The sequence below is a fragment of the Anolis carolinensis genome, chromosome 5, assembly GCF_035594765.1.
Source record: "Anolis carolinensis isolate JA03-04 chromosome 5, rAnoCar3.1.pri, whole genome shotgun sequence".
NCBI classification, from domain to species: domain Eukaryota; kingdom Metazoa; phylum Chordata; class Lepidosauria; order Squamata; family Dactyloidae; genus Anolis; species Anolis carolinensis.
In genome coordinates, this window is record NC_085845.1 from 43,280,458 (window position 1) to 43,296,758 (window position 16,301).

The 16,301-nt window shown below is 38.7% G+C and overlaps 1 protein-coding gene across 1 annotated transcript in view; it reads right to left on the reverse strand.

The window, feature by feature from the left end:
- Positions 1-16,301, reverse strand: part of slc7a11 (solute carrier family 7 member 11) — an 84,062-nt gene that overhangs the window by 9,053 nt on the left and 58,708 nt on the right. The window contains exons 7-11 of the mRNA XM_003221678.4: positions 14,841-14,964; positions 13,939-14,042; positions 13,092-13,188; positions 9,430-9,579; positions 7,970-8,147 (exon numbers count right to left, since the gene is read on the reverse strand). Coding sequence (XP_003221726.1) covers positions 7,970-8,147; positions 9,430-9,579; positions 13,092-13,188; positions 13,939-14,042; positions 14,841-14,964 — 653 coding nt within the window. The remainder of the gene's footprint in view (positions 1-7,969; positions 8,148-9,429; positions 9,580-13,091; positions 13,189-13,938; positions 14,043-14,840; positions 14,965-16,301) is intronic.

Sequence of the window (16,301 nt, forward strand, 5' to 3'; positions counted from 1 at the left end):
ACAGTTCGAGGGGAGGTCACAGGGGCTTACATGTCTTTACACTAATGCTCAGAGCATGGGAAATAAGCAAGACGAACTCCAACTCCTAGCACAGCACCACACATACGATGTCATAGGCATCACTGAAACCTGGTGGGATGACTCCCATCACTGGAATTTAACCATTGAGGGCTATAACCTCTTTCACATAAATAGAACAAAGGGGAGAGGAGGGGGAGTAGCTTTATATGTCAAAAACAGTTACGTTGCAGAAGAAATGCAAGACTGTAATCCGGGAAACCAGCTTGAAAGCATCTGGATAAGAATCAAGGGAACCGGGACTCAAAAAGATCTTGTCGTGGGTGTCTACTACAGACCTCCGAGTCAGGATGAAGGACTTGATGAAGCCTTCTGTCAACAGCTGACCAAACAGGCACAAAGAAGAGATATAGTAGTCATGGGCGATTTCAATTATCCCGATATCTGCTGGAAAACAAACTCAGCCAAGAGTACAAAGTCCAACAAATTCCTCACTTGCCTTGCAGATAATTTTATGGTCCAGAAGGTAGAAGAGGCAACAAGGGGATCAGCAACTCTTGATCTAATCTTAACAAATGTGGAAGACCTGATCAATACAGTTGAAGTGGTTGGATCCTTAGGGGCAAGTGACCATGTGCTCCTGCAGTTTGCAATACAAAGGAATGCTGAAACTAAGACAAGTCAAACACGCATTCTGGACTTTAAGAGAGCTGACTTCCAAAAAATGAAGGAATTACTGAGCGGCATTCCATGGACGCCGATATTAAAAAACAAGGGAGTTAAGGATGGATGGGAGTTTTTCAAAAGTGAAATACTCAAGGCGCAAATGCAAACAGTGCCAACAAAGAAGAAAAATAAGACAAGTGCAAAGAAGCCAGAATGGATGTCCAAAGAACTTCTAACTGAGCTAAAGCTCAAAAGTGACATGCACAAGAAGTGGAAAAGGGGAGAAATCACCAAAGAAGAATTCAAACGTATAGCCAACTCCTGTAGGGAAAAGGTTCGCAAGGCTAAAGCGCAAAATGAGCTCAGGCTTGCCAGGGACATAAAAAACAACAAAAAAGGTTTTTTTGCTTATGTTGGTAGAAAAAGGAAGAAAAAGGAGGCGATAGGGCCACTGCAAGGAGTAGATGGGGTGATGGTGACAGGGGATAGGGAAAAGGCAGAACTGCTTAATGCCTTCTTTGCCTCGGTCTTCTCACAAAAAGAAAGCCATCTTCAACCTCAGCAACATGGAATGGACGAAGGATTGGGGGAAATCCAACCCCAAATAGGGAAACAAGTTGTCCAGGAACACCTGGCCACTCTAAACGAATTCAAGTCCCCAGGGCCAGATCAGCTACATCCAAGAGTATTGAAGGAACTAGCGGAAGTTATTTCAGAACCACTGGCAATCATCTTCGAGAGTTCTTGGAGAACAGGAGAAGTCCCAGCAGATTGGAGGAGGGCGAATGTGGTCCCTATCTTCAAGAAGGGAAAAAAGAACGACCCAAACAATTACCGTCCGGTCAGCCTCACATCAATACCAGGCAAGATTCTGGAAAAGATCATTAAGGAAGTGGTCTGCAAACACTTAGAAACAAATGCGGTCATTGCTAATAGTCAACACGGATTTACCAAAAACAAGTCATGCCAGACTAATCTGATCTCTTTTTTCGATAGAGTTACGAGTTGGGTCGATACAGGGAATGCCGTGGATGTAGCATATCTAGATTTCAGTAAGGCCTTCGACAAAGTCCCCCACGACCTTCTGGCAAACAAACTAGTAAAATGTGGGCTAGACAAAACTACGGTTAGGTGGATCTGTAATTGGCTAAGCGAACGAACCCAAAGGGTGCTCACCAATGCGTCGTCTTCATCATGGAAAGAAGTGACAAGTGGAGTGCCGCAGGGCTCCGTCCTGGGCCCGGTTCTGTTCAACATCTTTATTAACGACTTAGACGAAGGGTTAGAAGGCACGATCATCAAGTTTGCAGATGACACCAAACTCGGAGGGATAGCTAACACTCCAGAAGACAGGAGCAGAATTCAGAACGATCTTGACAGACTGGAGAGATGGGCCGAAACTAACAAAATGAAGTTCAACAGGGACAAATGCAAGATACTTCACTTCGGCAGAAAAAATGGAAATCAAAGATACAGAATGGGGGACGCCTGGCTTGACAGCAGTGTGTGCGAAAAAGATCTTGGAGTCCTCGTGGACAACAAGTTAAACATGAGCCTACAATGTGATGCGGCAGCTAAAAAAGCCAATGGGATTTTGGCCTGCATCAATAGGGGAATAACGTCTAGATCCAGGGAAGTCATGCTCCCCCTCTATTCTGCCTTGGTCAGACCACACCTGGAATACTGTGTCCAGTTTTGGGCACCGCAGATGAAGGGAGATGCTGACAAGCTGGAAAGCGTCCAGAGGAGGGCAACTAAAATGATTAAGGGTCTGGAGAACAAGCCCTATGAGGAGAGGCTTAAGGAGCTGGGCATGTTTAGCCTGCAGAAGAGAAGGCTGAGAGGAGACATGATAGCCATGTACAAATATGTGAGGGGAAGTCATAGGGAGGAGGGAGCAAGCTTATTTTCTGCTGCCCTGCAGACTAGGACACGGAACAATGGCTTCAAACTACAGGAAAGGAGATTCCACCTGAACATCAGGAAGAACTTCCTCACTGTGAGGGCTGTTCGGCAGTGGAACTCTCTCCCCCGGGCCGTGGTGGAGGCTCCTTCTTTGGAGGCTTTTAAGCAGAGGCTGGATGGCCATCTGTCGGGGGTGCTTTGAATGCGATTTCCTGCTTCTTAGCGGGGGGTTGGACTAGATGGCCCTTGAGGTCTCTTCCAACTCTACTATTCTATGATTCTATGATTCTATGATTCTATGAAAAGTCATGAATAATTTTTAAAACATTACATTGGCTTTCTTTCTATGATTTATTAATAGTGCAATCCTGCAAATGTTATCTCAAAAGTACTACTGAGTCCAATAGGACTGCATCTTGGGGATTTTCCTTTGAATCGATTTTTTCCACCCCAAGAGCAGCAGTTCTAGGCCAAAGCAACAACTTTTTAAAGCTTTTGTGTTTGCAAGATTCTTTGGGAAGCCAGGGATAGACAAAGAAGTTCCCAACACCCCATGTGATACACATTTACTCCATCCCCAATTCTCCATATTAGGAGAATGCATAATCTATTTCCCACTCCTAAAAAATCTATCCAAGAGCTCTCTCCCTCCCTCCAAGCAGGTTGATAAAGCTAAACACCTAAAGTTTTAGATGGAATAACTGCTGTTTCTGGAACCAGCATGTGTGATCTTTAATACCTGTTTCAGCATCTTTAAATATTTTGATTGAAAAATAAATTAACCATGTGTAGAAAAAGAAGCTTACTACCTAGTTCTTCCCAGCTGTTTATCCCAACAACATGGGGTGGAGTTATGGAGAGAAAGGATATTTATGTCTCAACTTTCTCATATTCACTTATCTTAAAACAGGGGCGGCCATCTTTCAGGGGTTGTGGAGGTACAAGACTCTGGAAGTCATAAACTCAATTTTCTTTGCATATGTCACTCTCGAAAAAATCCTCATTTTTTTTCATACTAGCATCCCTTCCCCAAACCCCAGGGAAGGGTAATTAGCCATTTCACACCATTTTCATTCTCAACTCCTTTGAGTCCATATGGTCATTTCCTGTTTTCGCGTGTTTGGCCTGTAGACCATAATTTGCTCACCCCATCTAAGCAATTGTTGCCAAAACAAAAGGAACAATAATGATCTATGTAGCATGACCAATTCCCATATTTGAGTTAATTTTGGGGGGATCCTCACATCTCTCCTATTGGCCTTCTATTTCTTGTGTATTTTATAGACTTGGAAGTACATCCTCTCACTCACAGTCTGCTTAACATGGGAGGTGACATGAAAAACATTGTTTTGTTTTCTTTGTTTGGGAGCATGTGCATCATGGAGGGAGAAAGGTGTAATTTATAGGCATTAGGCATTGGATCCTTGGTACATCCTTCATGAAATGGAGTGAGATCCACTACACACCATACACATATATCCAGATGAGGTCTGGGGAGACACTTTGAGGAGGCTGGAGGAGAGGGAGAAAAAAATCACCTGGAAAGGGAGAGGGGAACCCCAGGAATGAGCAATGATCTCTCCTTCCTTCCCTCACTGAGGTGGGGAAAGCATAGTCAGATCCCCACCTCTTTGCAGCAGCTGGGTCAGCATAAGCCCCACACCAAGCAATAAGGAAAGGGGGCTTAAGGGATCTCCCCTCCTCTCACACTCCCAGGCAATGACATCACTAACAGCCCCATCAGACAGACAAAACTGCCTGTCGTATGACACTTCCACTTCATTTGCAGCACACACCCCACCAGCTGCATAACATCAACCTGTTTCTGGTGGGGTTCCATGCCACAAGTGAAGTGGAAGCATGGTAAGGGGCTACAGCAGCAACATGGTAGGCTTCCCATGTTGCATAGGAAACAACAGGAAAAGCCAGATGGTGACACTTCCCCCCTTGGGATAGGGTGAGGGGGAAGGTGGACAATGTGGAGTGCATAGCAACAAACTTCACGCACCCCACACTAGGCCCCACTGGATTCACTACAACGTGTAGCAAATCCCAGCCTTATTGTAATGAGGTCCAAAATCTCCCTTAAATTCATGGTCAAAAGTAGGTCAACCACGATCTATGGTTTCTGTAGAAAAAACATTACCCAGATCCATTCGCTATTAAGAAACTGTCCCATGAACAGATTATTGCATTTCTAAGAAGACATGTCTTTTTAACTGGACCAGTGCTTTTGAGACTATCCGATGTAGTGGATCAGCATACAAGTGATATTAAATTTATGCCCATAGGAGAGATTGCTATTTTTTTCTTTCCTGAAAATGCATCACAGAACACCACCTTTGAAAGCATGAATTAGACAATCAAAAGTAGGATGCCACTAAGTTTTACATTAAGCCGCAAATCCATAAGCACTTGCCTGTAGGTAAATTCCCTTGAACATGATGTTCTGCTTCTGAGAAAACTCCTAGGATTGCACTATACTTGCTTCACCACTATTGTTCCTAATGAACAAGCTGCTTAACGGCTGCAGTTGTTTTACTCAAGCTGCATTTTAAGAACCAGCAGATAGCAGGTTTCATCAATAATCTTGCAAGTAGTATTCTCTTTTTTCCCTGAGTAAAATAGTCCAATACTGGCATCCTGTGGCCACACAGATTCATGAGAATATGAACCAAACCCTTTTAAAATTCTGACTTTTATGTGAAAGATGAGATTTCTTCTATTGCTGCAGCTATCACTTTTAACAGAAAATGTAATTCCTATACAGTGTGTTATGCATTTTTATTTCAGATCCCTTTTATTTATATTATTGTCTTTAAGATATTTCATGCTTCTTTTATTAACAAAAGAAGGACAGTATTATATATAACAGCTACTACTAAGCAAATGTTATCATAGTCACTGAAGTATTAAAGGGGTCAAATTTATATTCCTGAATTTGCTAATTTTAGTACTAATGTGTTTGATAGGTCTTTTTTCACCCAATAGTAGAGCTCTATGGTTACACATGGAACCCTTTATATTAGAAGAGCTGCTCTACTTTTGTTTTATTAATTTAAAAACATCCAGCAGACCTTGATGTAGTCTTATAAATGGATATTTTCACAGGTATAATTGTAAGACTTTTCTCAGTTAGTTATAAGCTCTATTAATTAGACGTTTGTCATGAAATCTTTGTTATGTTAATTATATTTATGATTAGGTTTTTAAAAATCACTTTACAGAACCTGGATTAAGTAATATACTCCATATATATATATATATATATATATATATATATATATATATATGTAAAGGTAAAGGTTTCCCCTGATGTTAAGTCCAGTCGTGACCAACTCTGGGGGTGAGTGCTCATCTCCATTTGTAAGCCGAAGAGCCGGCATTGTCCACAGACATCTCCAAGGCCATGTGACCGGCATGACTGCATGAAGCACTGTTACCTTCCCGCCGGAGCGGTACCTATTGATCTACTCACATTGTAATGTTTTCAAACTGCTAGGTTGGCAGGAGCTGGAGCTAACAGCGGCCACTCACGCTGCTCCTAGAGTTTGAACCTGGGACCTTTCGGTCTCCAACTCAGTGCTTTAACGCACTTCGCCACCGGGGCTCTATACAGTGTTGTATAAAATTAATTATTGTTTTGAGTTTTGCCTAAGTGTCTTAGGTGAGACCATGTAGAGGTCTGGGAAAAAGAAAAAGGAAAAAGAAAAAGAAGGCAGAAAAAGTCTATAAATGTGGCATGGAGTATCAACCTTATAGATTTTTCTTTTCCATTCAGAAGTCCTTTGTGTAAAAAATAACTACATGTATTATTTCAATATATGTGTGCATGTATGTGTGTAGGTAGATTAGATAGATAAAATGTTTCTTTTAGAGGGGATAATTTGCACTGAATAAATAGCATGTGGATTTTCCCCTTCTTACAAAGAAGCAATTTTGGAATATTACTTTTACAAGGTTCTACAACTTTTGGATCTACAGGGCATCAAGCATGGGACCCATTCATTCCAGATTGTGGGGCATTCTACAACACATGTATCAAATTCAAGGCTCACAAGGCAAATCCTGTCCACCATGTCATTTTATGTGGCCCTCCAGAATCTGGACTATAACTCCTGTATTCCTCATCATAAGACATCATGACTAGAGCTGATGGGAGTTGTTACAGTAATATCTGGAAGGTTACAGTTTATCCTGTTTTGACAGGATATATGCAAGGCTTGTGGATATGACATCTAACTTTAAAACAGTGGTTCTCAACCTGTGGACCCCCAGATGTTTTAGCCTTCAACTCCCAGAAAGCCTAACAGCTGGTAAACTGGCTGGGATTTTTGGAAGTTGTAGGCCAAAACACCTGGGGATTCACAGGTTGAGAACCACTGCTTTAAAATGTCCTTTAACCCTTACCAACCTCAGAGCCACAGGTGATGTGCAAATTCACATTATCCAAAGTCTACATGGCAGATAATCAAAAGTGATGGGACTTATCATTCAATAACATTAGGAACCCTAACTGGGTAAAAACTAAAGAGCACCAAACATTATGTTAAAAAATTATAGTTGGCCCTCCGTATCAGATTCGCCATCCATGGATTCAATGGCCTTTGAAGGCTGATGTGGCTTTCGATGAAAATGGGTTTGACACCTCTAATATTAATAATATGTTTTCTACTATATGATAGTATGATTTATCTATTTTTGCCTTCAGTACTTCTGTATAATAATAATAATAATAATAATAATAATAATAATAATAATAATAACAACAACAACAACAACAACAACAACAACAATAATAGTATCTCCAGTTTTCTACCTCTCTCTCTTCTAAACCCCAATCTCAGTGCCCATGTGAATGGTCTATCTACTTATTGGGTGCTGGAGATCCTTGGTATTCATGAAATATGTTCAGCCTCTTACATGTTGAACTGTATTTTTTGTTTATCAATATTGGTATTTTTTCCTTCCTGAGAGACTTACAACAATGTCTGACCGCCTTATTGGCTAGCTTGGTGGAGAAAGAAGACTCTTGTCCCTTATCCATTACAGGTAGCTTTGGATCATTTAAGACTTTTGGGGCTCTAGAATGACACCAAACAACTTACAATTTAAAAATGTAAATTGTGTGTGATGATTTCTACCAGTTCAAGGTTACCTTGGTCTACATGTAGAAAGCTAAGTTATTTCAGCAAAAACAAGCACATTAAATATATTAAATGTAAAAATATTAAAATAATTGAGAAGATGCTTTGACTCTAATAAAACAGTTGACAACCATGTTTTTTTTAAAAAAAAACTCTCAGTAACAGAGTGATTTGATTCTCTAAAAATAAATAAGCACAAAAAAAGAAGTGAGACCCTTTCAATGTTGACTCACCTAAGAGCTGCTTAAACCATGCTGGCTTCTTGTCCCATATGATAAAGAGGTAGTAGGCAGGAACACCAGTCAGTGTGATTGCAAAGCCAATGCCTGTATTGACAGGGTCAGCATAAAGTGACAATGCAACCATGAAGAGGCAGGTGAAGGAAAACAGAGCAGGAATAAAGAGTGGCACCTGGAAAACACATGAAGAGATATTATTGCTTGACCTTGGCTATTGAACGACACTGGTATTTAATGTTCCATGAAATGTAAATTGGATAAAACACAGTTGTACACCATAGGTCATGCAGAAATGCAGGTGTTCAGGACTGGCATTCCAAATGCAAGGAGCTAAAGAAAGCAAATTAAATGTACTTTTATGCAGCAGGCATCCCAGCAGCTGCTTAATTACCCACAGACACACATTATACTGCTGTACAGGCTTTAAATTTAAAGACTTGTAAATGCATTTTCTTGTACTAAGTCCCTTTCCTGTCCCTCTATTAAATTAGAAGACAGGAAGCAACTCCAATAAGGCTGGTGTATTCTGTAAGTGCCCACTGAGATCAATTTTACAACAAAGCAAGGTGTTTAGGTTTACAATGAAGGAAGGTTCTTTTGATTTTCTTCCCTTGGTGCAATAAATAATCTGGCAGTAGTTTAAAAACAAAACAAATCCTCTTTTCAGTAGGGTAACAGTGCCAACAACATTATATAATCATAATATATTTGGGAAGATTTGTACCTGCCAATGGTATCTAAAGAGCTTTTAAAATAAAACAAAACATACATGTGGGTGTTGACATTTTCTGGATTTTTTTTTACTGATTCTCTGATTTTGCCTTTTGCGATACAATTAACAGTGAAATCCAAATAAACTATCAAGAGGCCCATAATATAATTCAGTTGATAAAAACAAGGAACAAGAGGGGGGGAATCATAGCCTAGGAAGTAACATAGCTGATTACAGTTATAATTGTAACACATCCCAAAGAGGGATTTAGTTATCAGTATAGCAGTTTGATAATACCATCAAGTAGTTGTAAAGGGGGCACCGTTCAAGTGATTCAGAACTCTTCACCAGCATAAGTGTTAAAGCACTTTGGATGGGATAAGAAATAGAAAAGTCCAAAAATCTAGTGAGATGTCATAGTCCTTGAATCTGTAAGTATTTATGTCCCAAAATTGAGATTACATTTTGAAAGAGTATACTTTAAGTATGATGTGCAGATCATATATCCTTTGAGGAATTCAGAATCGAATGGCTTTATTTAAGCTCACTATACATCTAACATGTGGAAGCAGGAATACCTGCAACAAAGTGTCCCAAGGTGAACGTATATGTGGTCCTTCAGGTGCTGATGGATTGAAAATCCCACCAGTGTTTTCCAGTTTGGCAAATAGTAAGAGGTAAGGGGATTTGCAGAGCAACAACATCTCGATGATGTAAGATAAAATGCAATTACTGATGTTACCTTAAAAGGACGAGGCATATCAGGGCGTTTATATCGGAGATAAATCATCCCAGCAACAGCCAATCCTATAAAAAGCCACCTTGCAAAACTGAGGAAGTTCAAAAGGCTGTAGAGATCACTGGTGAAAAGCATGATCATAGTCAAAGGGTGCTGCAAAAAAGATTGAAATCAAGTGAGTGTCTTATTGGTCCAGAAGCTGTATGTATCTTACTTTTCCTCAATAACTTAACACACTATGACCTAATTAATATTGGTTAGTCCCAACTAGAGTAGATCGACTGAATCAACTGTTAAGTGCTGAGTCAACACATAAGACAACCTCATTTATTTATTGGGACTACACTAATCAGGACTAACACTAGAATTCAGGTCTTGTAGCACACTTTTGAATTGCAGCAACAAAACTAGGTGATTGGCACTTCTACGCCTCAAAAACTAACAATCATTTTTGAGAGTGTAGAAAAGAAGATGGTTGATCTAATAGTCCAGGGGTCCCCAAACTTTTAAAGCAGAGGGCCGGTCCACAATCCTTCAGACTGTTGAGGGGCCGAATGATCATTTTAAGAAGAAAAAATGAACAAATTCCTATGCACCCTGCATATGTCTTATTTGCAGTGCAAAAACAACAACAACAACAACAACAACAACAACAACAACAACAACAATGAAAGAAAAATACAATATTTAAAAATAAAAACAATTTTAACCAGCTCAAACCGATCAGGATTTCAATGGGACGTGTGGACCCGCTTCTGGCCAACAAGATAGTCAAGTTAATTAGGATTATTGTTGTTGTGTGCCTTCAAGTTATTTCAGATTTTGGGTGAGCCTAAGTCAAAAATTTATTTATTTATTATTTACTACATTTATATCCTGTCCTTCTCACCCCGAAGGGGACTCAGAGCGGCTTACAATTTATCTATCTATATATATAAAAGAGTGATGGCATCATGGCGACCCACAAAACAACAAAACTACAGGCCCCCCCAACCTCGAAATTTGACAACACAACCCATCATCCACGGCTCTAGGTTGATACAACAAAAAGAAAAGAAAACTAAAGTCCTAATTAGAGAGAGAGGAATAATTGCTTTTATCCAATTGCTGCTAGTTAGAAGGCTGAGCTCCTCCAACTTGGTCTCCTAGCAACCCAATAAAAAATAATAAAAAACACTAAAAATAATTAAAAACACTAAAAAATTAATACAATAAAATACTATAACAGAAAATAACTAAAAATAATACAAGAAAATAATAAAATATAATAAAAAGATAACTTAATAATAAAATTTATTTTAAAAAATACAAATAACGTCAAATAAAAATTACACAATTTTTAACCAATACCACCACCACTTTGCCACAGCAACGCGTGGCCGGGCACAGCTAGTATCTATATATAATATATTATATTATTAGCATAGAACAATATTAGCATTATATATTACTATATTGAATTATACCACTATATTGTAATATTATTAGTAATATTACATGTAATAAATAATATATAATTAATATTATTATATGGTATTATTATTAGTATTACATTGTATTACATTATAATATTTCTATCAATATTATATGTATATACAATACTATATTATTAAAACTAATATAAAAATATTATATTATAAAACTGAGGGCAGGGGCCAGGTAAATGACCTTGGAGGGCCGCATCTGGCCCCCGGGCCTTAGTTTGGGGACCCCTGTAATAGTCTATTCATTTTAAAGATCTAAAACAGTAAAAGAAACATTCAAAGATCTGCTTTGAAGCTGATGATCATTTATGGTTGAGAGGGTGGGAATAAATTATTTTCTAACATTGTTTCCTGTCTGTCATGTACTCTCTCTGTCTTTCTCTTTCCTTCCATCCCGCCCCAATCAATTTCAGAGGTTTCACTATAACATTCATTTTTACCCACGTATCACAGTTACCTGCATAAAAAGTCTCAAATCTCTTTATCTATTATAATTTATTTTATTCAACCACTACATACATCTCTCTCCTCTAGTTAGCTCAAAGCAGAATTCACAGATCTCCTCTCCTTCACCTATGAAGTAGTTCAAGTTGAAAGAGAGTGACTGACCCAAGATCACCCAGCAAGTTTCCTGGCTCAGTGGGGACCTGAACTTGCATTTCACAAGTCCCAGTCCGGTACTCTAACCAGATCACTATACTGCCATTAGAATTCATCCACTCTATATTATTTGAATTCTAAGAAATTCTGTAGACAATTATCAATATTACAATCCCTTGGTGTAATGAGCATCAAACCTCAATTGGCAAGATTTTCAGTCAGTTATAAACATGACATGTAATCTAGAGATAGCTGGTGGGCTCCATATAAATGGGATAAATAATTTGCTCAGAATTTTAGACTGAATTTGGAAAGAGCTATCCAAGATTCTGAACCTCAAGTTAATGCTATAATCCAGATTTACCATCTCACGGTCATGATTGTGTCCAGAGAAGGCTGACCAAAAGGATTAAAGATCTGGAAACCATACTTTAAGATGAATGATTTAGGGAGCTGTGCATGTTTAGCTTGGAGAAGAGTAGATTAGACCATGATAATCATATACAAAATATCTGAAACTATGTCATGTGGAAGATGAAGCAAGCTTTTTTCCTGCTGTTCTAGAGAACAGAACACAAACCAATATCTTCACATTACAAGACAATTCAGCCTAAATGTTAGGAATAACTTCTTAGCTTTATGAATGATGGGATAGATTGCCTCAGAGAATGCTGGTTTTTTGTTCTCAGGAGGGCCTTAAACAGAGGTTGGAGGGGCATCTTTCATGCTGTAACTGTATATTGTTGTATATTAGTGGGCTATACTAGATGACCCTTGTGGTCCATTCTAACTCTAAGATTTTGATTGCATGACACAGAATTCCCTTACCTCCCAATGTACAGATATAGAAAATAGCATTATTACTGTTGCAGCAATGGTGAAGATGGTTTTGGACAAGATGACTGATACAATAAATAGAAGATTATGAATTACAAAGGAATCACACCATAAAAGCACAGCTGTGTCATTTCACTGCAGCAAAACAGATGCTATATATGACCCAATCCAAAGCGGGCTTACTTTTGAGAGAGCCTCATGGATTCTAAGGCAATTTCATTCCAAGTAAATATGCTGAGGATTATAACCTTGGATTTCTCCAGCTAATAAATACAGAAAAAGCAGAAAACCCACAAAGCAAATATTATTTTATATCTTGGAATCAATGCCCAAAAGAGGATGATAATGCCCCTTTATCTGTTACTGCTACTTCAGGGTCTTCTGCATGCAGTGTGCTAGTCTGTAGCTTTTATGTAGAATTTTATTACTTTGAAACCAGGAAGATTCATTCCAATGAGAGTAGCTTTGCTAATCACTCTCATTCAACCTTTCAAATAAAAAGTAATGAGGTGTGATTTAGGTGCCTGCCTGAGAGAGTTAAACCCAACTAACATCCAGCCAGAGGAGGAGCCTTTCAAATAGATCACTACTGCAATTACTTTCCACCCCTTTCCAAACACAGCCAACTTATGAAATGGAAATAAATAACTGGGATTTAAGAATTATTTAAGTTGTGTTTGAATCATGCAGTGTGGTCTCCTGCTATGCAGCCTTGGTACAGGGACATTTGTTTGTATGATTTACCAAAACAATGACAGCTGGTAGAGGAGTGTGCTTGCGAACATGAATCATGGAGAGAATTTCTGGAAGGTGACCCTCGCGGGATGCCACGTAGAACATCCTGGTGGGAAAATAAATTTGGACAGCTTTTAAAGACACTCATTACCAAGATGAATGGAAGCAGTGCAGCAGAGATGTAGAACACATTCAAAGTTATCCTCAGCAGTACTATTTGTTCCTATGTAAGACAAGCATCTGACATCCTGGTCTAAAAGGAGTCAGGATCACAAATTCACCATCTCTTAAAACAGGCTTTTAAATCTATCTTCACACCCCACCTTCATCTCTGTTTTAATGAATGGTTGAAAAGTGCTTCACATTCATCTATCACTTTATCTAAACCATGATTACTCAAGTATTACAGTCAGTGAAAACAGTAGCCTAAAGTTTACAGTGCTCTGACTGGCATTGCTGTACCATCATGACAAAACTTGCTTCACTTCTCCCCCCTTCACATGTGTCAGTGTTACCCAAAAACCAACTCCAAAAGATTTCCTGTGACTCCAGAGTCACCTGAGTGGTACATGGCAGTGCAGTGAAGACAAATCACCGCTCCATCCGTTTTTGACTAGAAGCTTCTTATTAAGCCCTATTCAAAACCTGTGCAATATCACACCTGTACCATCAGGCAGTTTCCATTTAATTTGCTGTTTTGTACCCAGTGGTGGAAAACTCTGTAAAATCCTTTGCTCATATGTTATATTATCAAATAGTAACTGTGAGTTCTCATTGAAGAATTAATTCTAGTTTATGCTCTGCATTTACAGGGATTGTTTCATATTTGCCCACATTCAGCATTATGATGACTCACCTGGAGACAGCAAAGATGCCACCATTCATAGACCCAAAGCAAGAGAGTGCAACAAAAATGGGAACAGCGGAGGAAAAACTTCCCATTAAACGTTCAGCAAATGTCTGAAAAAAAGAGAGAGGAAAACGTGAGCAGAAAAATTTAGAAGTAATATTAATTACTTTACTAATTGTAAAATACTAAAATAATAGGAGCCGCCGGTGGCCTAGGGGATAAAAGCCTTGTGATTCGAAGGTTGGGTTGCTGACCTGAAGGCTGCCAGGTTCAAATCCCACCTGGGGAGAGCACGGATGAGCTCCCTCTATCAGCTCCAGCTCCATGCGGGGACATGAGAGAAGCCTCCCACAAGGATGGTAAAACATCAAAACATCCGGGTGTCCCCTGGGCAATGTCCTTGCAGACAGCCAATTCTCTCACTCCAGAAGCAACTCCGGTTGCTCCTGACACGAAAAAAAACCTAAAACAATGTTATAGTTTTATAGTTTTAAATTAGACATGTTAAGATTTAATTTAAAATTTAAAAATTTGAAAATTTAAATTTGAGAGCTGACATTATAATTGTGGTTTCAGCACCGGGCTATTACGCTGGACACTAGGATTTGAATCCCTGCTCAACCATGAAAATCCACTGGATGATCTTAGGCAAGTCACACTCTCTCAGCATCAGAGGAAAACAAAAGAATCTGTCCATGAACAAATCTTGCCCCCCAAAAATCCTGTTATAGGTTCACCTTAGGTTCACCATACCTTAGAAATGACTTGAAGACACAAAAAAATCAATTTCAAAATATTATCCCAAGCTAATTTCAAGAAATTGACATTATAAATTCTGTATTATATTATGTTTTACTAAATTATTCAGAAATCTTTTATACACTTGTATTTTTTCTGTATTGACTTACCACTGCCACTGCCTTGGAAATTAATAGGTCTTCAGGGCTGAGAGTTGTGAAGTAGGCCACATTGGTTAAAACATATCCAACTGTGACAATAACCATTGAAGTGCAAATGGCAAGTGGTACATTTCTGAAAAACAGAAAGAAATGTGATATAATCCATCTGCACTCTGAAGGTGAAACAATTTGGTTGTGAATGATACAGTAGAGCAGGGGTCCTCAAACTTTTTAAGTGGAGGGCCGATTCATGGTCCCTCAGATTGTTGAGGGGCCGAATTATCATTTGAAAAAAAAAAAAAACAAATTCCTATACTCACTGCACATGTCTTATTTGTAGTGCCAAAAAAAACCCCAGCAACAATTATTTATTTATTTGCTACATTTATATCCCACCATCTCTCAGCCCGAAGGGGACTCAGAGCGGCTTACAAGTTGTATGTACATACAATATATTATATTATTAGCATAGCACAATATTAGCATTATATATTACTATGTTGTACTATACCACTATACTGTAATATTATTAGTAATATTATATTTAATATATAATATATAAATAATATTATTATATTATACAATATTATTATATTGTACTAGCTGTGCCCGGCCACGCGTTGCTGTGGCGTTGTCTGGTGGTGTTGGTGAGAAATTGTTGAGGTAGTGGTGGTATTGAATGTCTGTTGTATGGTTGTCTTTATGTTTAGTATGCACACTGAAGTGGATTATATGGCAGTGTGGAGTCAAGATAATCCAGTTCAAAGCAGATAATATAAGATTCTAAATGGGTTATATAGCTGTTTGGAAGGGCCTTGAGTCTACACTGCCATATAATCCAGTTTAAATCTGATAATCTGTGGAAGAGGCCTAAGTGAGGCCTAACTGTGTCTGTCCCCTGGGCTGAGTGAGTTGCTAGGAGACCAAGTGGGTGGAGCTTAGCCTTCAAACTGGCAGCAATTGGATAAAAACTATTATTCCTCTCCCTGTAATTAGGACTTTATTTTTCTTTTCTTTTTGTTGTATCAACCTAGGGCCGTGAATGATGGGTTGTGTTGTCAAATTTCGAGGTTGGGGGGCCTTTAGTTTTGTTGTTTTGTCCGCTGCCCTGATGCCATCACTCTTTTATATATATAGATTATTATTATTAGCCACTCTGAGTCCCCTATTGGGTGAGAAGGGCGGGATAGAAATACTGTTATAAATAAGTAAATATTATATTGTATTACATTATAATATTATTATCAATATTATATGTATACACAATATATTATATTACAGTATTACCATATCATTCATTTACAATATTTCATTTACAATATTAGTAAATGAAAGAACAATACAATATTTAAAAATAAAAAATAATTTTAACCAACATACTGTAAACATACTGTAAACATACTGTAAACTCCCGTCTGCGCCCGGGGCTGTGGCGCAGACGGGAGAGCAATGAGTCACTGACCAGGAGGT